This window comes from Poecilia reticulata, chromosome 6, assembly GCF_904066995.2.
Source record: "Poecilia reticulata chromosome 6, P_reticulata-male-v2, whole genome shotgun sequence".
Classification (NCBI taxonomy): domain Eukaryota; kingdom Metazoa; phylum Chordata; class Actinopteri; order Cyprinodontiformes; family Poeciliidae; genus Poecilia; species Poecilia reticulata.
Genome location: NC_088835.1, coordinates 2,858,583 through 2,880,779, shown reverse-complemented (window position 1 = coordinate 2,880,779; position 22,197 = coordinate 2,858,583). Strand labels below are relative to the sequence as shown.

Here is a 22,197-nt window from a genome sequence, read left to right as displayed (position 1 = left end):
AGCCTAAGATCCTTTGTTTCTTGCCTCCTATTTGACACCTGGGGACAAACATTGCCTTGCCACAGGAGGGGTTGGATGTTTGAGTTTCTGGAAGTGTCTTTTTTTCTTACATGATAAAGAGGAAATTATGTTTGTTTTTTTTCTCTTTGCAATTTTTGAGGAAATACACAATTTAGCAGTGATCCTTGATGATCTTTGCTATACAGTCTGTTCTATCATATTTCATCATTAAGCAGAAGAGCTTCAGTGTGTGGGGGTGTTACCTGTATGAGGATAACTGTGGTTCTGTTTCTTTGCTTAAGTTAAAACAATGGAAAATTAAAATGATGAAAAAACACTTTTTTTCCTCATTCTCCCTGGGTTAAATATCACTGAATGGAGTCAGATTTCAGTGAACCTGAGAGAGTTTTGGTGCTTTATTGTTTGTTATTGTCCACTGAAAACCTTGCATGTTTTCCCATCAGGTCAAAGATCGTGTAGAATACTGCACACTTTCATGTAGGGCTGTGTAATATCGATTTTGCAATATATATCAATATTTTCTTTCCTAGAAAAAAATCGATATTCATCCGCAAGTATCGTAACATCCAACTGTCACCTTGCTCACTCACTGCTCGCTTCGCCGGGAGAGTGATTCGGTCATCAGGCTTAGAGAAAGTCCTTGAGATGTTCAGTGTCAAGGTTAAAAAGGTATCAAACTATTCAGAGCAGGTACTTGGTGCACTTTATTTACTTTACAAATGCATGAAAGCTACAGTTTGTACTGTTTCAATTAAAAGAAACATGCTTTCTCACTACTACTTTGATTCATTTTGTCCAGCTGTCGACTTTAAGTCTGTGTCCATGTCCAGCCAGAGCCAGGTATTGTGTAGTTGGTGCTTTTAATCAGTTTTCAGTTAAATTAATTCAATCCAACTCTATAACAGTGACAAAATGTCACCAAAACCACTCTGTCCCTCTAAATTCTTTCAGAAAATCGCAAAAGTGTATTGAATTGCATCGTTTGCTGAATATCGCAATATATATCGTACAGTGAGCAGAATATCGTGTATCATATTGTGAGATTATTGTATCACTACAGCCCTACTTTCAAGCCACATTCATTTATATATATCCTGAGTTGTGCATAAAATATTGCACCACATTTTCCTATGCACCAGGCCTCTGCTGGTCACTTTGGACATAGGAAATGTGGTGCAATATACATGATATTCTGCTCACTGTACTATATATATATATATATATATTGTCATCTGTACACGGACACGTAAAATATGAGGGAACGTCATTCAGGTATGTGTTGATTCTGAGAAGTCAGGAAACTGCTACACAAATATGACTGCTTTCTGAAGGCTGCCCTTATCCACAGCCAGAAGCTTAAAACATCGAAAACTAACAACTGAGGCTGGATAAGGAGCAACTTTTATCCCTTCAACCCAACCTGGTAGGCTGGGATGAAAAAAAACAAAGATAATAACAAAGAACAGCAGTGATCAGCAAACGGTCTCCATCAGCCTCGGTCTACTTGCTAAACGGCTGTTTGGAAGTGATACCAGAAAAACAGCTGTTATTTCCTCCCATTGCAAATGGAAACATCAGTGTTTATTATTAATGCATTTCCTTTCCTGACTGAATAAATCAACTCAGCAGTGAAGGACTGAGTGGCTGCTGTGATTAGACATTCATGTATTTTTATTTCTACATCTTTATCAGGATATGAAAATAGCTGATATGGGAATATCATGTTATTTTATATTTCATTACCCAATCATGTGTAACTTATATCTGACTGATATCAGAGACAGGAGAATTGGATTTCTTCTCTAGATGTCTACCTGGTTCCACTGAAACCCACCACCAGTAGACTGTCAAGCAAAATGAAACAAAAAATCCCAAAGCCTTTCAGTTTAAATATGATGAATACATTTCCATTTAGCACTCCCCCTCCCCCCAGTTTTCACTAACAGGAGCTACGCTAAATTTGCTCAGAGTCAGGATCAGATCTCAGTCCACAACCACAGTCAGTAAATCACATCAGCCAAACCTGCTGACAAACATTCTGCTTACATTAGCAGCATACTTATTCTCTGCAGATAGTAATCTTTGGAGCAGGAGCTGACAGTCTCTGAGAGGAGACGAGTCTGATGTGTGGCTCTCTTGCTGCTGCGCTCCATTCTTCCCTCCCCCTCATTCTTTCCTGTCTAGGCACGTCAGATCTTGAGAAATATTTGTGAGCGCACGGCTGATTTGTTCCATGACAGAATGTTTCATCCAGCTGCAGCTGGACAGGTATTGCTTTAGGAAACTAAGTCTTAAACCCTCCTTACAGGGATACGGTGCTAGAAGAGCTCTGTTACTTTTCTTAGCTTTATTGCCCAAGAAATCTGACACACAAGGAATTTAGCCCAGGCTGTTAATCTCTCCGGTTTCACACACAAACTGAGGATGCATGAACAGAGCTCCACATCAACAAATGCAAAAGTAGAAACATGTTTAACTATGTTATCTTTCATTTCTCTAACACTATTAACTATACATTTTTGATTGTCAAAGTCTTGAACAATGTCCATCATGGCAGGAGGTGAGATGTGTTTAAATAGGAGCTCGCAGTGTGGATTTTACCTACAGACACTGATTTTTGTTCCTTTCAGGCAGATCCAGATTTGTTTTGATGAGCGATAATTCCATCTGAAAAAAAAATCATGCCTCAGGCTATGACTAACAGGAGGAATACAGACCAGGACTGTGTAGGCTCCAGTGGGAGTGGCCTGGTATTGCTTAACCAGTTAGCAGACAACACAGCGAGGTATTTATGTGTGCTACATTTTCATTAACAACCCTAGTGCTGACAGCTAAGCTGCTGGCAAGACACCACAGGCAAATCATGCACAAAAACATCATTTTAAGAGCAGGCTTAGGTCGTCAGTTCTGTATTTACTAATAGAGTAGATATTTTTACTATTATTCTGACTGAGGTTTTTGTAAGTGTTTGTCATGGACCAAATGGGTATAAATTTTGGGTACCAAAATTTGTGTGCTGGCAAGGTACACCATGGTTTGAGAAAGTCACAGTTTCAAATTCACAAAACAGATTCTATCCATGTATTTCCTTTGTATTCATTTAAAAAAAAAAAATCTAATTACTTCACCTTATGTTAAAAAAAAAAGCCAACTCACTGCCTCAAAAAAGTAAAGTTTTTAAAGCTTAAAAATGTTAGTATGTGCAAGTTATACATCGTAAGCTTACACCAATTGAGTCTATTATTGGTAGTAATCAAGGGTGAAAGTAGGCGTGTAGGGTCAGGTACTGCGTACCCCTAAAAGATTTAGCGGGGGACGCAGTACCTGCAAGAGAGAGGAGCGGCTGTCTGCTGTAAAAAAATCAATGGGTTCACTGTGCAGCAGTGAGAGCACCCACTAATCAGCCGTGACTGATTAGTTTTTCAAGAACAATCTAAAACACAACTTAATCCATTAATAAGTAGCTTTTTTCCAATTTCATATTGTTTCTGAACCCTTCGTGCTTTGCTAGAGCAGGAGTGCAACACGTCGACCACGGAAGGTTTTGAGTCGATTTCGGCATTAGATGACAAACTGAACGCCGTCAGGACGCTGAGACCAGCAGCACTCTGACTCCTTATCAAAACGTACGTAACTTTATTAACCTTTGTGTTGTCTTGCGGGTCAAAAGTGACCCAGTAGCATGTTTAGCTGCAGAAAAAATACCCTAAGCTATCTTTTTCCGACTTGAAATTTAATTACTTTTTCTAAATTGACCCCATCATTAAAAAAGTGACACTTTGTTTTTGTTTATATTTCCATGTGGAAATATAAACAAAAAGAAATCCTTGGACTAGGGTCCAAGGATTGTCTTATGGGTCATTTTGAACTATAAAACCATTTAAACACCAGAAAAAGAGTTCAACACACACAAACTCTCTCTAATACATACACATTGATTGACAGCACTAAAACTCTTCTGTCACTGACTTTTTGTTTCTAGCACTGGGAGAAGGCAGAGGAAATAGATTTTTCACAGATTACCTCATATCATACGGTCACAACATAATGACAGTTAATATGTGGAAAAAATATATTTATATAAAAGTTACATTCTGCAGCTTTAATTTCACGCAGGAGAGGATGGGACAGGAGGGACGTGGGTAATAACTGCTGCTGACTGACTCACCTATTGTTAAGTGGTAAAGGTACAAGGGACAAGTTAAATATATGAATATGTTGGTAATTTATTTCCTTAATTCATTAAATGTTAATGAAATGGAGGCAAACAGCAGTCTGTAGCTAAGCTAATTATGCTAATTGGTTGATAATCTCGCAGTCTACCCACCTCTTTTGGAGAAAAACTGGGTTATAAATTAACACTCTTGCCTTTTTCTTTCTCTCCCTCTCTCTTTTTTAGAAAACTTACTTTATTACTTTTCTTAGCAGCATAATAACTGCCACAATCGTTCATGTCTTCCACTGACTGCTGCTGAACAGCGTCACGGTGAAACGCTCCAAGCACGAACGAACCATTTAACGTGGGGGGATTACAGGGCAAATATGGATGTGTGTTTTATGATCTGGGAGTGGGAATATTAAATTTTTACTGCTAAAAACAATCTTTGAAAATACAATATGATTAATTTTGTAATTGACAGGCCCCCGATTTTTTATTTTTATTTCTATGAACAAAAAATAAATAATTACATTTATTTTCTAGGGGCCCTGTTGGTCAGGGCTCCTAGAATTGTCATCACTTTCACCCTTTTACCACGCCCCTGCTGCCAAAACATTTGTATAAAAATCCTCAATAAAACATAAAATATTTGAAAATGAGATACCAGACAAGTGAATCACAGCAACGCCATCAGCTGGTGTAACGCTGAATTGACGCGGTGAAGCTACTAGCAGGAGCGGAACTATGCCAAGAAGCTACAAATGCACTGAAGAGGAGAGCTACCATTATACAGTTGTAGCCAGGCATGTTTTAATGTTACACAGTACAGTTTTATCAAGCAGCTAAAAGTCTAAACTGGTATTGTTGTGCATTTAAGGTGTAAAGTTTACCTTTGAGCAATCCAAAGGAATCGCAGCGCCTCCCTTTTTTAAAATTTTCCCCAGCGCCCCCTGCTGTCCCCTGAACGCCCACGTTGAGAAACGCTACTAAAGTGTATCTATTGATTTATTGTGTTAATTTTCATAAACATGTTGGCTGTAAACTTTGAATGTATTGTCAATTTGTACAATTCTGTTATAGTATATTGGCTCTTGAAAAAATGTGGGTGACATTTTATTTGACGGGGTGTGCATAAGACTGATATGATGCTGTCATAAACATGATATAACTCCTGTTAGGAACATACCAACAATGTCATGAATTGTCATTCAGTAAGTAACGCCAATTTTATTGAGAAGTTGCTTTAAAAGTTGGATGAAAGGTTTTATGTTATGTTTATGACAGTGTCATGTCAGTCTTATTATGCACACCCCATCAAATAAAGTGTTACCAAAATGGTAATATATTGAAAGCACAATGTAGCCTAATTAGTTTCACCTGTAAAGTGTGTTGTAATGGATCCTTCTGTGTTCTGGTAACCTGATGTGTTGGCACTACTGATGTGTGTATGAAGCATGTAATGTACAAAGTGGCAAAGAAGAATAATAAAAGTCATTAAGTAAAAAAGTGTACTTCATTAGCAATTATAATAAACCAAAAGTGTATTTGTAGCATAATATAATCACACTACTAATATATTAAATATGTATTTACAATATAGTTAAAATACAAAATATGTTAAATCTAATTCAATCACTAAAATAGTACACTCAAAAAATACTAATCAAGCACATTTTTATTACATTTAAAACAGTGCACTTAAGCCGTTTTTGTCAGGATTGGTGGGTGGAAATGGTGAGGAGAAACGCTGAGCCCCAGGTATGGTGAAGATGATGATATGTTTAATAATATAGTACTCAAGACAGTCCAGTTCAGGCAGCACGGCAGAAGACTAACAAAAACTAAGTACCGGTAGCAACTGAAAATACATGACTGGAAACGAGAGCAGAGTCGACACAGCACTTATCAGTACTAATGTGAGCGACACGCATCAAACACACAAGGATGTGACTATGACAAGGATCCGACGAGGAACACAGACAACAGGTGAGACTAAATACACTGGAAGGGTACGGAGGCGAAGCTTGAGCCGCGGAGGACCGGGCGGAGCGCCGGCTGCTGAAACCGTTCCGTACCGTTCCTTGCAGTGCGAAAACGCATTTAAAGTACACTAAGTACTACTTAAGTTTGTCCAAAAAAAGTACATTAACATATAAGTAGCGCTTAAGTACTACTTAAGTACAACTTAAGTACAACTTAAGTAGTAGTAATATTTCAGAGACGGAGCGCCGCTTCTGCTTCACCTGGTAGTGACTCTCACACCGAACCTCTACTTAAAGCTGCAGCATCTAACTTAAAAAAATAATAAAAAAATTTACATACGTATTAAAACTTTCGCCGTCCTAATATGAGACAGACAATATCTGAAAAAAGAATCTATCGCCTCTGCCTCCTCCCTGTTCTGCATAATTACTCAGTCATAATTACTCAGAAACAGCCACTCAGAGCTAGCAGTAATCAGCTAGCCGCCATGCTATCAGAAGGTTTTCATTCAGTAACTCAGGATTGTTGATTGTAATGGCACCTGTATTTGCCTTTGAATGTTAAGTTTTATACTTGAATTTTTTGGCAATGTTGGGAGGTTTTATTTGGACTTTTTGCATTATTTAGCCTCTTCAGGGCCTTTATATGTTTTCAGTCTGTTAAAGATAGTATTACCGATAGTACAATTTGCAAAATGTCTGTTTTGCTTTGTTTTCTTCTTGGAAAAAGTTATTAAAACAAGTTTTTGTCTAAATTAAGGTGAATTCATGGTTCCTTTTTTCACATAATGTAGTGCCTATGATTAAAAAAATAATAATTATGTAATCGGTATGGTGATCAGCCCTCATGGGTGATCGGAATTGGCAGGATAAAACCTGCCAATATATATATATATATATATATATATATATATATATATATATATATATATATATATATATATATATATATATGTATATATCAGGGGTTGAAGACTACATATTTTTTAAGGTCGACTAAATCATGATAAGAATCGAGTCGATGTCGACAAGTCGCGGTGACGTCATAGTGAAGTAAGCTCAAAACGCTTCACAACTACTTGGAGGCTTTATCAGCTATATTCACGACAATTATTGACCCCCCCCCCTTCTCCTGCTTTTACCAAGTCTATTATGCAGAATTAAAAGAGCAATAAACAGATCATTCTTTGTGAGCAGCGGAGAAAAGTTCATTGCACAAAGTCGGGAATTACTTTTTTTTTTTTTTCCCCAAACACCGGCTGATACTGATAATCTCTGGAAAGATACTCCTATGCAGGCCCGTGCAGAGGCCACTAAAGGGGCAGGTGCTCAAAAAAAAAAGGGCACATCTTACCGCATTCTAGGACAGAATATTAACAAAACCACTCAGCTTTCAGAGTTTAATAAACAATGATAAATAACAAAATTGTGAGAAATACAATCAAAGCTAAGGAAAATCTCTATATAAAGCATACACCTATGCATATGTAAGATATTTTATTAGTAATTTCTTTCTGCAGGTCTATTTTGTTATAGGAAAGTATTGAAATATTCAAACATGCAATTTAGCAGGACATGTAAATCAGAGCTCGACCACCAGACATATTTTGTCTTCACAGAATTACACTATTAAAAATATAAGGGCACAATGCAACCTTTAAGTGGACTGTAATCTATAAAACAAGAGCTGCCTGTTTGCTGCAGTGGAGTGGAATCAAACTTTAACGTGGAACTGCAGAATAAAACAAAAGCAAAAATTTAATTGTTAATGCATTGTTAATCCCCTTCAGTAATGACACTTTTATTACATACATTATATCTATCATGTGTTAAGAAAATATATTTAAAATAAGCTAGTTTTAAAATTTAACATGACTTGATTGAAATAGCCTAATTATAGTTTTAAAATGTATAACTTATTCTGGCCTAATGATCTTTATTTTACCTGTAGTTAAAGCAGATTGTTTGCCATTATCTCTGATCTGCCCTTTGTCTGTCTGGGAAACAATCAGTAGGAAGTTCTAGCTTTTCACACTGATCTGTGAAGGCCATACACCAGCAGGAGTTCGGAGAAGCTCTCCTTAGACAATGGGAGCAAATAGCTTCAGAGAGAGGGTCAGAGACAGGTTCTGGTTGGATGAGCAAAGATACGCCTTATTTGAATAAATTAAAGAAAACGAGATAAAACTTTCCACACAGAGTAACAAATCAGATTTGCGCTTGCAATTCTCCAAAGACGTCTTTGCTGTCTGTTTGTCGTTTCCATCTTTTGTCTTTTTCCTTTTCTCAGGTCAATTCATGTGTCGTTTGTGCTCTGAGGTTTCTGATGTTTTGTGATGTGCTTTTCTGGTGATGGTATGCATCTGTCTTGAATAAATGCTGATTATTGTGACACTGTCATCTCTGTGTGACCTCAGTCTTTGCGCACAGTATTTTTCTGAATCCGGGCATAGAGAGAATATAACGAGTCAAAAGGTTTTTAAAGTTTTAGAATAATTTTTCCTCTCTTAATACATGGTAATTCAGAGTGAGTTATTTTTAATTCTAAATTAATACCCTTGTTGGACTTTTACTTAAGTGTTATTCTCCTTCAAAATACATTTATCTAACGCTAGAATAAATGAAATGTACATTATGTAGCAAAGGAAATTAGAAGATCGGACATATATCCATTATGGAGATGATCGGTTTTGGACGGGCGATGTGCCCTTATTGCATAAGCAATACTGAAGAATGACTGATATCATTAACGATAGAGGGAAGAAGCTCTTTAGTTATCTTACTTTGCTAGCTAATAGCACATCAACAAGAGCCTAATGTCAATATGATAAAAATACTGAATTGATAGATAAGAACAGTTTTTCCTCACCTGGCTGTCTCCTCCCGCTCAGTAGTTCTTCAGAGAAAGGCAGATGCAGAGGCCTGTCAGTGTCTGTTGTATTTCATTACCTCTCTGCTTAAACCGCGACTCCGAGCTGAAGCAGAAACGATACTACAATGTTTTCCGTCATCTGACAAGTAGCGGGTCTACTCCACTTTATTCACCAAAAATGTTTTTTAATTCACCAAAAACTGTTCTGTAATCTGGAACGTTCGCTACGTTGAGCTCCAGTTAGCCGCTTTATCTCACTGCGCGAGAGGCAACTGCGTTATGCGTCATGGGCAAAAGGTCAAAGGTAACAAGGTGACCGGTGGGCTTATTATGTTGTACAAAAAACCCCCCAACAAAAAATAAATAATTTTAGTACATGTTATTATGTATCAGAAGAGGGCTTAGGAAATAATAATACAAAAAAATAATAAAAAAAATAAAAAAATTTAAATTTGACCAAAAGGGCACTTGGGGACAAGGAGCAAAAAGGGTAGGTGCTCAAGCACCTCCAGCATTTAAGCCCTGGTAGTAATTCCCAGACCCTTACATCAGTGAAATAATTTCACCCTCAGCTTGTTGAAAATTGAAATCCATCCTTGGAGTTGTGGAAACTAACCAGCTCAAACATACACCTAAACTAAAGCAACTCAAACCGAAAATGTTTAATATTGTTAGAATATATTTTCACAATATATTTTTGTTTTAATACCCTCAAACTGTTGGACTTTTGATTCCACTTATCACACTGTCAGGATCTCTTAATTGTCCATTCCATAAAACAACAACCCATTTGGAAATGATTGTGTTCAACATATGACAGAAGACTCACGCAGCAGCACATATTTAAGGGCTTTCCGTACCAGTACTTACACATCAGAGATAAAAACCTGTCCACACATGCTCTATGATGACAAACTACACTGTAAAAAAAGTCAGTAAATTTACGGTAACAAACGGTAAAAGGCCAACAGTTTTTGACGTCACATCCAAAAACATTTCATTGCCGTAGAAATTACATGTTTCGTTTTTTGCAGTCGAAACTGCAAAAAATGTCAGTAAATTTACGGTAGAAAATTGTGAAATACCAACAGCTACTGACCGTAATATCCAAAACATTTTGTTACCGTAGAAAATACATGGAGTTACACTAAGTCGACACTGCAAAAAAAATCCGTAAATCTATGGTAAAAAATGGTAAAATACCAACAGTTACTGACCGTAATATTCAAAGCATTATACTACCATAGAAAATACGTGGAATTATCATAACTCAATAAACATTTATCCTAAGTAATTTTGACAGACATGAATGTAGAAAATACAGAAATATATTGTAAAAATATAAGTAATTGTGAAGTTCATAAAAAAATATTGTAATATTGCCAGCAGTTAATTACCCTAAACTTAACAGTACTAATCAGCCAAAATTACAAATTTTGCTGCTATTTATATCTACAATGTAAAACCGTAAACAAGACTGCAAAAGTAATTTTTACAAAGAACAGATTGCTGGTGTGATATTTTGGTTTCTATTTTAATAATGCCTTTAATACACCAAACTGAAATCTCAGCAGTAGACCAGGCATCGATCTGGCAACCCACCGATTGCAAAGAAAACTCCTACAGCCAATGCCACCATCATTTATGAAAATATTTGATTAAATGATGCATTTGAGATTCATTTTATGCCGACCATAGATTTCTTATACATTAAGAGAGAACTGTATGTTAGCCCCTCATGCTTGGATGAAACTGAAGTTGGTTTCCAATTGTTGCTTCCAATTTGGGAAATGGCTAAAGGGCAATTGCACCTAATTTTACCCTACCATCAGCGTCTTTAATTTACTCTAGCTAAAAAACTACAACACCTAGACTCTTCAAATCTGGACTAGATTATTCTCAACTCATATCAGAATATTTAAAACCAAGTGTGGGATTTGTGAAACCTTTATCTGATTTGTGAAACTTCAATAAAGAACAATTCTAGTGTTGTCCAAAATCATACAAGTTGTGAAGTCGCCCTTCATTGAAGTTTCACAAATCCCACACTTGGTTTTAAATATTGTGCTATTAGTAGAGAATACTCTACAGAATTTTTCATTTTGTTAGTGTGATAAATAGCAGGGTTTATAATGAATGGAGACTGTTATTTGTCATGTAAACAAATAATTATCTAGTTTGTATTGCTGCTTGATCCTTCAGCATCAGCAACAAGTTTCTTTTAACTCTGTTCCTGTAGTTGAGCGTGGCTCAGGATACTGTGGTGTCCTGAACTCAACACAGTAAAGTCAGCTAAGGCTGCTAACTATCAGCTCGGGGTGCTGAGGGGCCAGTAGGCCTGATCTTGTCAGGATGCAGCTACTGTCTTTGAAATCAAGCTTCTGCTATTTTTGCGCGTTCAGGAGGAGAAGGAAACACATTTCTGCATCACATGTGAGCTCCTTTCATGGTTTTAACTGAAGTTAGCTAACTTTAACACATTTCTTTATCAGTTAATAAAGAAATGTGTAATTTCTGAGCCATGCTGTTTATGAACATGCACTGCAGCTAGATATTTTTACTATATGGAACATTTAATTTTCCCAAATGCAACACTTCCATTAATGTTTCTGTAGGAACGACTGCATAGATCATATTTCTGATCTACTTTAGACTGCATGTGCTTAAAGTTATTGTTAATGGCAGAAGCAACTTTTTCCAAGTTTGGTTCAGTAATTAATTTGAATTACTTTGAGTGTGAAATGTTCATGCATGCAAGTTAAATCTGTGAAGAACGTTAGCTTTAGTTTCAATACTTTGGTAATACTTGGAAGTATAAAGCTTGGCATCAGAGCTAATATTTAATATTTTCCTTTGACCTCTTGACTCTCACCCCCAAAATACTTGCACTAAAGTCACTGGGTCCATGACAGTTGAAGGATTTTAAGATTAGAGAATTTAAATATTAATATTTTACAGTTTTTCTCAGTTTGGGTGCATTTCTCAAAACAGTATTGAAATTCTTAAAACTACCTGTTCAATCTTCAAATTACTGTCACTTCTGCACATCAAAAAATGAGTTTCTCATTCCTTTTGCAAGTTTTGCTTTTGTACATCACGTAGCTGATTATATACACTTCTCTGCTTTTCCCCCATTGTAATTTGCTTTTATCGTGTTGATCAAAATATGTTACACATGTCTGTGTTGAATTCTCAACTTCCAAAATAGCATAAGTTCATTGTGTAAGTCTTAACATGCGAAAGTCTTAAAGTTGTCATAATGTCAATCATATTTTAATTAATTTATAATTGGTTCTTTTCTAAATCTGTCCTGAATTGGTAAATTGCTCCGAAGGGAGTCCTGAGTTTCTCTAACAGGTCAATGTATGAACCATTAGCTCATCCAACGATCAACCAGTTTTCTGAAACAGATTGAAGGTGCATCTGTGAACCATCAGTTGGCAACAATATGGTCTATATGGCCAGAACACAACACAATGTTATATTTCTGAGAACTGATGAACAAGTATCTGGACAGAGTGAACAGCCAGAGAGAAGAAGAGGAGTGAGGCTGAGGAGGAAACAGTTGGGAGGGAAGCAGAAGAAGAGTCAGAAGAGGCCGAGGACATCTGCCAGTTTCCATCAGTCCAACATCAGGATATGACTGCAACCCACAACATGACGCTGATGGAGGTTCTCCCACCCTACTGTTCATTCCTTAACCCCACTGAGGAACCTTTGTCCACATGACGATGGAAATTAAAATGTAATGTAATTTCTACAGCACTGTACAGTTTTCCACGAGGAGAATGTCATATGGTTCCTTTTCTACTTTTTTTTGTTCTCTGCATTTCTGTCTTTTTCTTTCTGAATCACTATGGCATGGTCCATCAATGAATTACAGCAAAAGCATAAATGTGAATTTTGTAGTCTCTTCCCATGACTAATCAATTCTTATCGTAAGTCTTATCTGTACATAGAGAAACTATAACTTATTATTTTGAGTCACTGATATGTTAACTGACAGAATTTTGAGAGCTGAACTAAGGATTTTTCAAGCAAACAAATGGTATTTTTGCTGTTTCTACAAATTGTTTTGAGAAATGCGCTTACTGTTTTGTAAATGCCAACAATGACTTGAGAAATGCACCAAAAGTGACTGAGAAAAACGAACATAGCATAAATGGTCTCAGGTGTATCTATTTGTTTGCCTGTATGAAAAGTGTACACATTTACAGCTTTGTTTCTGCTAGCTTGCAGGAATTGTAACTTACATAAATGGTTGAAGACAACTTATTGGCCTTCATGAGACTCGGATAAATGGTGAGTATCTATTTCATAAATTGCCTAAAACAGTTATATTTGTTTTTATTTATATGTTTTGTTTGTGTATTTTGTCAGGTTGCAGAGAGGATCACACCTGTCGTCAACAAACAAACAAACCAAGGAACTACTGAATTTTCAGTCAAAAATGATCACACCGCCTGGTTGAAGTACCAGTCTCCATATGCAAGTCAACAAAGGTGAAAAAAACATTTAAGCGAATGGTGCATTTATATGATGTTCATGTAGTGCATCTTTCCAACTTTTGCTTTGTTTGTTTTCCAGCAGAGAGGAAACACCCGATTGACAACATGTGAGTCTCAATCTCAACCTGTGACTGGGAAGACTACAACCATCCTGAGCAAAATCTGAACTCGGTGTCTTGTTACTCTCAACCCAGAACAAGAATCCTTTTATCACTGGTTTTTCTTCTACAATAAGTTATCTCTTCTGTGGACACATGCTGTTTTTTTTGTTTGTTTGTTTTGTTTTCCAGATCTCAGTTTCCAGATCTATCTATATAGACTATTGTGAGGAAACTGGACAGAAAATAGAATTGTTTTTTTTAAAACATAGTTTTTAAATAAAAATTGTTTCTTTAAGTGGATTACTCATAATCTGTATTTTTGTTAAATTTGAATTGATTTTCTTTATAACTTTCTGTATAGAAATGCTGAGAAGTTACACTTCCTTGTGTGTTGTACCATAATTTTTATGGTAAAATTCTGGTAAGAACAGTGATCAGTAATTTACCATAATGTTTTTGGAGGGTTTTTTTTTTTTACAATAAAATGTCAATATATCCATACAGTCTGGCCGTGTTTTTCACTTATGTAGATATTATGCCTCAGTATGACCGTATTTACTACAGCAAAACCACATTTAAATTTTTTATTTAACATATTTTAGGAAATACGGTATTTTACCGTATTTGGGAAATACGGTAAAATTCTGGCAACCAAAACTGCCAGTATTTTACCGTATTTTGGAAATGCAGTATTTTACCGTATTTTTAAAATACGGTAAAAAAACTGGCAGTTTTGGTTTCCAGAATTTTACTGTATAAAGACGGTAAAATTCTGGCAACCACAGCTGCCATTTTTTTTACTGTAAATTGAGGCCGGTTTTTTTACAGTGTAGCTTTACCTCTGTGCTAAAAACATTTTTGTGATGCAGACACAAGCCCTCATCTTTACATTGAGATACAACATTTAAAACCACAGAAGCTCAAAACAGCTCTGGATCAGCAAGAAGAGCCCTAATGTATGAACATTGAAGACTGAATACAAACTGAAGGAATCTGGCTGACGTTGGTTTTAAGAAGCAGAGATTTGCTCATAAGTCCTCTGAGAAAGCTGCAGCTGAGATGTCACCGTGGACAATGAGTCAGCACTGAGCAGCAGGACAAACACGCCGTGATTCATAGCATGTTGTTTGTCAGCTAACTGAAGTGCCAATTTAGACACAACCATACACAGGCAGAGATTGTTCATATGGACGGTGCACATGCTCCTGCTCTGAGACGGCCAGGAAGGAAAAAGGGTTGAGAAACTCAGCTCAGAAAAAAAACACGCTGAACACAATCAAAACCAAATACAACCCTCCCTTGAGAGGCACTTCAAGAACAACGCCGCTGCTGCACTGTACACTCCTACAGCACACTCATACTGTGTTGTTAGTTGTGGATAACACATTTTTTTGACCTAATGCCAATTTTGAGACTCATTTAATGTCAGTGTTATCTACATGGAGTCTGGTCTATAGCACCACCAAATCAAAGACAGCTTCCGTTGATTCAGTATCAAAGAGGTCTTTTCATCCATTTTCTTTTATGACTTTTATGTCAACATGTGGATTTTTTTAAGAGCTCAAAATTGAATAATTGAGAGAATAATGGTAAATATGACAACATATTTTCATATTTGTACTGTAATTTCAGATGGAAACAACATGCTACTGTAGTTTCATTAAATAACTGAGCTGTGCACTAACAAGGTGACTCCTCAGAATTATCACAGACTAATTGTGGTTTGGTTTGATAAAATAAAATGACAGTAATTCAGAATAAACTCCTATTTCTAATCAGCAGCAAGTTCAATCTGTAATTATTAAATTATTTCATTCATTCCACATCTAAAACAAAAACTCTAACATTTATCAGAAGTTAATTTGGTCCAGTCCGGTGATGACAGTGAGGGCAGATTCCATTAACTCACTGCCTCACTGACTGACTGTTGTAGTTCTACTTCTACTTTATTCATCTGGTGTCCCATCACCTCCAGGTCTTTACATCACATGTGCAAAGTTAGCCTTGTTCTGTAAACATGTAGAAAATGGTGGATTTTAGCTTATTTTTGAAAGTTGTTTTTTTAAAACCCAAATCAGTTAAATAATTTCAGATAATACCTGAAAGGAGCATCTGCACAAAATAGACTTAATTCAGTTTACAGTTTGATATTTCATTTACAGTCTTTTAAAAGCTTTTTGAAACATGTACATAGTATGTGACTGAATTCCTGTGGTGCAGATATGAATGATTCTGAATTGATTTACAAATATTAAAACATGATTATGTTTAAACTAATTTCAACAAATCCAGAAGGTTGAGCTCTGAATTATGTAAGAACAGCACAAGGTCCATTTACAGTAAACACACAAGAGTCTCTAAGACGGCTGAGCCAGAACCAGAAACCTCTGCACTAAAGAGAAAACTGGTTTGGAGCAGAGCCACACCAGGTCCGCTGCACAAAACTAAGATACAATATTCTGAAGCAGGACAGACATGAGGAACTGCATCACACAGTCCTACATGAAGGTAGCAGTAAAATCTCATTACAAAGTTCATTGAAACTTCATTGTAAAGGATTAGAGATCTAATTGAGTTGTTGAGAAGCAGGGCTTGGCGTCATAATGAGGCTCTTTCTGTCAGATCAGTTTGTCACAATCAGGATAAGTAATCAGCATAAACCAACCAGATTATAATTTCATTCCAATCAAGTTGAATCTGACTTTTTTGGGGGGCAAAATGAATGTACTAGCTGGACATAGACAACAACATCGGTAGCCTACAGGCTAGTTGTTAAGCTTTAGGTGATGTATTGATATTAGCTAGTCATCTTTTAGCTAACTTTACCTGCCTCCAACAGCTTTACTCAACAGTCTGTTAGTTTGGGGGAAAAACTGTGAAAAGTTCTTTGTGTTTTGCTGGTTTTCTGCCATGATTCTAATACACCTGCGTAGCTATGCACAGCAAGTGACAGAGGACATAGATATGGGAAGTGTAGAAGCCCCTACTGTATCAAATTGACATAGGAATAACAGAAAGTTGGCCATTCTAAGGTAAAAACCGAATGCATACAGCGTTCATGTTTTTTTGTTTTTTTTTCATCCAGACAGAACTGCAATGGCATGGTGGCCCCCTGGGGGGCGCACCCCACAGTTTGGGAACCACTGACTTAGCCAATGAAAAGTACAAATCATTTGAAGTGATACGCTTTCAGTTTGGGCAAAAATCAGTAAGACAAGAATAGATTCCCAAGAGAGCGGAGCTGAAACAATGGTGCTGTGAAGAGGATGACCTCTATTGTTTAACAAAGAAATCCCTCCCTGCAAAACATCAGCCGGAGACCAGCAGACAATTCAGTCAGGGCCAGAAGAGAATCATTTAGCCAGCAGCAGGTACTAATGTCAGACCAAAATGTTGAACATGTTGGACTAGATTTAATGTGACTAAACAAACAGCAGGTGTAAATGCCAGCCTGGTTTTCATCCGTGTCCTCTATTCATGTTTTCTGTCCAAACTGAAAAAATAATTTAAATAAACAATATTTTGAGGTTTTCGAAAATAAATATATTGCTTCTGATCGCAATGAAATAAATGAAGTCATATGTTTTATGTTTCATAATGTTTCTGAGTGGCTGCACAGTGGCGCAGTTAGAGCTGTTGCCTTGCAGCAAGAAGGTTCTGGGTTCGGTTCCCGGCCCCGGTCTTTCTGCATGGAGTTTGCATGTTCTCCCTGTGCGTGCGTGGGTTTTCTCTGGGTACTCTGGTTTCCTCCCACAGTCCAAAAACATGACTGTCAGGTTAATTGGCCTCTCCAAATTGTCCCTAGGTGTGAATGTGTGTGTGTGCATGGTTGTGTGTCTCTGTGTTGCCCTGTGACAGACTGGCGACCTGTACAGGGTGACCCTGCCTCTCGCCCGGAACGTTAGCTGGAGATGGGCACCAGCACCCCTCCCGACCCCACTAAGGGACAAGGGTGTAAAGAAAATGGATGGATGGATGGATGGATGGATGGATGGATGGATGGATGGATGGATGGATGGATGGATGGATGGATGGATGGATGGATGGATGGATGGATGGATGGATGGATGGATGGATGGATGGATGGATGGATGGATGGATGGATGTTTCTGAGTGAAAGAGAACAGCACCTGCCTTGTTCTCTTTCACTGGCATCAGTCACACATGATGCCTCTGGATGACCTGTTAGGTGAAGTAAGTCAGGGTCGGCAGAAAAATAGTCTGAACCTTTCCTACCAGGAACTGTTCTGGATAACCGGTCAGATAACTCACAGCTCCAGGTGGGACATTAGAGCAGTAAGAGTACATCAGACTGCAGGCAGTGGAGCGGTTGGTGTAGAGCAGTGGTCCCCAACCCTGGTACTCAGGGCCTACAGCCCTGCATATTTTAGGTGTTTCCCTGCTCCTGCACACCTGGGTTAAAAGAACCGGTGATTAAGCAGCTTCTGCAGCAATTGCAGGACTGCAAAAGAGGTAATGCAGTCATGTGAATCAGCTGTACTGGAGTCCGGACTCATCAAAAACATGCAGGAGAGCGGTCCCTGCGGACCAGGGTTGGGGACCACTGGTGTAGAGTGTGTGCTTTTCTGTCATGTTGGGGGCAGAAGGGAATTCCAGGTCTCCATGACTCAGCCAGTAAATCAGAAACAAGAACAAGATTTAAGTCCTCACAGAGTCAATTCCTTAAAATTATCCCTTCCTTTCAGTTTATATTTAAATATAAGTGTAAAATGACAGACTGAACTTATCTGAGGACCTGCGTTAATTCTGAACAGATATATCTGAGTGACTTCCAGAAGTTTAGACTGAAACCAGAATCTCAAAATATCTCAATCTGATAAAGAAGCAGCAAGTCAGTCAGACATAGATCACTTTGATTTGAACATTTTTCCCACCCTGAGTGGGATATTTTTCACCAGTGTGATGTTGGACAGGATGTCATCTTAGCTTTATGACCACAGCCTTCCTGCACAGACAGCAGCACTGATAGTTTACTGATATTGCTGGATTAGACATCGCCACAGTAAGAAATGATATTTCATCCTAAGTGCTAGTTGTGAAGCTGATTTTCAGATGATGAAAAAATAAAAAATGTATATTGCAAAATGTAAGTTACAGACCAATGTTAGGTCTGTGTAAGCTGTCCCTTAAACTGCATGAAGTTTGCATGTTCTCTCGGTGGGTTCTGTTGATACTCCAACTTCCTCCCAAAGTCCAAAAACATGACAGTCTCTATACATTCTCCTGGGTTGCATCTACTTGCTGATCAAGAAGAGTTATAATGTAAAGATTAGTATCTTTTCCTAGAATGTAATTTTTCGTACATCAAACTTGAGACTAAAAGTGAAGTTTGAATTTCATTTCATTTTAAGCAATACTGTGTTTTCTTAATAAAAGCACATTGAACTGCCTTGTTGCTGAAAATGTGCTATATAAATAAAATTGCCTTACATAAAAGAAAAGAAATTGAATTGTTTTTACTAGCATTAATTACTCCTACATATATTTATTTTGATACCCTAAGTTGCTACTACAGAGCGGGACAATTTTTTATTTGATTACTCTATTATTTGTGAGAATAACTGACAGACTACTAACGTACTAAAATAATGGTTTACAACAACCTTAGGATACAGTTTTAGAACCCAGCCTTACTTAAGCTTCTCCCCAGCACCAATTTGCTCTCTCTGGTGTTTTCCTTGCTCTTAATGATGTTGGTTCATTCATTCAGTTGATCTATTATTTGAATCCTAGCAGAATATTTCAAAGTTTGTAGTTATAGTGTGACCAGTGACGTGCGGTGAGGTTCATAGCTGGCGAGGCACCGACTTAATTATAATCAGATTTGCAAATCTAGGCCCCCTGCATGTTATTGTTTACATAAGGAAATTCTGCGCATGCGTACAATGCTGGAGGGCAAAAAGACTATTCTTTAACATGTGATGCTTAGCCGTCGCAGAATAATTCCATTATCTCAATCAAACTTAATGTAGATATTATTAATTTTGTGCTCTTAACAGCAAAGGGAGAAACCGTTAAAGTACAACTCAAAACCACGTCTTTCTCGCTCTCTGTATCAGCACAGCTTCTGTATGGCTAGATCGCTGTTACAGTCTCTTACTCTGCAGTTGTGGAGTCACAATGTCTGGGATCATGAGCGCCCCCAGCGATGAGGCACGAGAACGGCCTGCCTCACCTCGAATCTGTTCTCTGCCGTTTCTGATCGCTCCTTAGCACACGAAACACGTTACATACACAGTTGGTGACAATAAAAACACAGTACATTAAATACATAAGCTAAATTATGGAAATCTGTTCGTACATTAAATGTTTTTAACCATTTTATTGGCGACGTACAGACAGGAGGAGCATGCTCTCATAGAATGGCAGCCAGTGCAGTTAGTGAGAGGTTGCGCAATCCCAGGTGAGGCTCAGTTCACTGCTGCCTCACCGGCTTCCCTTCTAACCATTTGAATGGGAAAATGCAAAAATTCAGTGATTTTAAAGAAAAATAACATCAGATTTGGTTAAATTAAATGAAAAATAGGTACTTTATAGTACAAACCACATGGTAAAAATATCTTTATAAATGATTTTATTATTATATATTATTTTCCCATGATGACAGGTGAGGCTCTGCCTCACCTGCGTCCCCTGACCGCACGTCACTGAGTGTGACAAAAGTTTGAAAATTGTAAAGGGAATAAATACTTCTCTAAATGTTTGGATTATTTCCCTAAATAATTCAAACTAAAACAGTGAAATGAGTAAATAAGCATCAGTATATGCCTCGTGTTCCTGTTCAGAGATATGAGAGAGAAACAGATTTTCTGTGGTCTGGAGGGAAACCTCTTGGTCTCTTTAAGGTCTCTGTTTTTGCGCTTGTTAAGGGACCTTTTTCTGAAATGAAGCCACCATTTAATCACAGGTCAGTCAAAAAAAATGATGCTGGGATCATCAACATGAAACAAATAAAGATCTGACTATACGGACCTGCTTGTCTCCATTCTGTCTCTAAGAGTGATCCTGAAGGATGAGGAACAGCATGGTTGCCGTTCACAGCCAGTAGTGAAGCTCTGACAGAGCAGCAGCTGTGTGCCAACTCACTGGAATGCTATCCCATATTAATTACACACTAATTACTGACGTGTAATTACTTGTTCCACTCGTAGCAATACAGTGTTTCTCTGTCTGTTACATTCCTGACTGTGTAGTTACCCTAAACACACAAACATGGAGGCAGGATGTGAACCACACAACTGAAGTCTCACAAACAATAGCAGGGAATGTCAGGGGCTGTTAGCTACTCCCAGCTAGCCGAAGCTTTTCTCTTAGACTGGAGTTCGCCTCTCCTGCCCTTTGGCCATTAAATTTGTATTTCTCTCTACCATGTTACTGAGTCAGCAGAAACACACACACACGCACACACGCGTACGCACAAACACACACAGTCAATGCCCTCCACTCCCATCTGTCCCATTCCATCTTTAGTTTCTCACTTTCCCAGAGTAATAAACCCATCAAGTTCCATCTCTGACCTCCTCCTTTGGATGGTCTGGTCTCTCCTTTCCATATTTTCCATTTTACCTCCATTTAACATCACCGTTAGCTCGGCTGTCGATCTGCTCTCTGTAACTTAACCTTTAGTAAGAATGGGAGAAGTTTTTAACTTTATGTTCCTTCACATTCCACTACAGCACAGTCAAAGTACACACACACACACCCTGCTGAGAGCCAACAAAAGGCAGGAATCCAGAGAAAAAAAGTTCACTCCAATTTCTCTCCCTCCTCCCAGTCTTTTTTCCCCCTCAGCTCCCTCCACCCCCGCCTCCATCCAGACAGAGCTGAGGTATAACAGGTCCTGCTCAAATCCTCAAATGCTAAACCAATAACAAGCAAACATCAAGGAAAGAAAAATAACCCTTAGGAAGTAGTGATTTTCCACACACATACACACACTCACCAAATAGTTCATTTTATCCCTGGAGCAGTGACCTAAATGGTGTAATTCCAGGACAGGACTTTCTCAGTCCCTGGGAGACACTTAGATCCTGAAGGAAGATCCTCAAGTTCCCCCCGAAAACCCCTTCAGCTTTACCCTTCCTCCCTCCTTCCTCCTTTTTCCTCTCCGAAGCTCCTTCAGTTTGGTTCTGTCTTCTTTTCAGTACTCAAGCAGATCCCGATGCATCCTGCTACTTCCTGATCTCACACAACAAGAATGAGAGTGCTGCGTGGCCCATCTACCAGCCCCCTGCTGCCCCTTCCTTCCCCTGATCACTTGTACCTCTGCGGGAGAAAAAAAGGGAGGAGAGAGGAACCCGACACGTCACTTCCTCTCAGATCCTGGTATCCGCGGTCTACCCTGGTCATTTGAGCTCTTATCATGCAAATGGCTTTGCCCTCCCAATGTCCCCACTGCTCCTTCTCTTTCTCCCCCTGGCTGTGAAAGGCTGTCAGTGCACTGTAGACGTACTGCACAGCAAACACAGCAAACACATCACATCATTTTATCAGCCTGAGGCCTGATAAAAATCAACTGGATGTAAAAGCACAA

General features: G+C 38.1%; 1 protein-coding gene across 3 annotated transcripts in view; it reads right to left on the bottom strand.

Annotated features, from left to right (window-relative positions):
- bcar1 (BCAR1 scaffold protein, Cas family member) overlaps window positions 1-22,197 on the bottom strand; it is a 98,126-nt gene that overhangs the window by 35,816 nt on the left and 40,113 nt on the right. The window contains exon 1 of one of the 3 annotated variants that reach the window (XM_008410911.2): window positions 21,607-21,941. The exons of the other annotated variants lie outside the window; for them this stretch is intronic. Coding sequence (XP_008409133.1) covers window positions 21,607-21,618 — 12 coding nt within the window. The 5' untranslated portion in view covers window positions 21,619-21,941. Of the gene's footprint in view, window positions 1-21,606; window positions 21,942-22,197 lie in introns of those variants that run through there. 3 annotated transcript variants of the gene reach the window in all.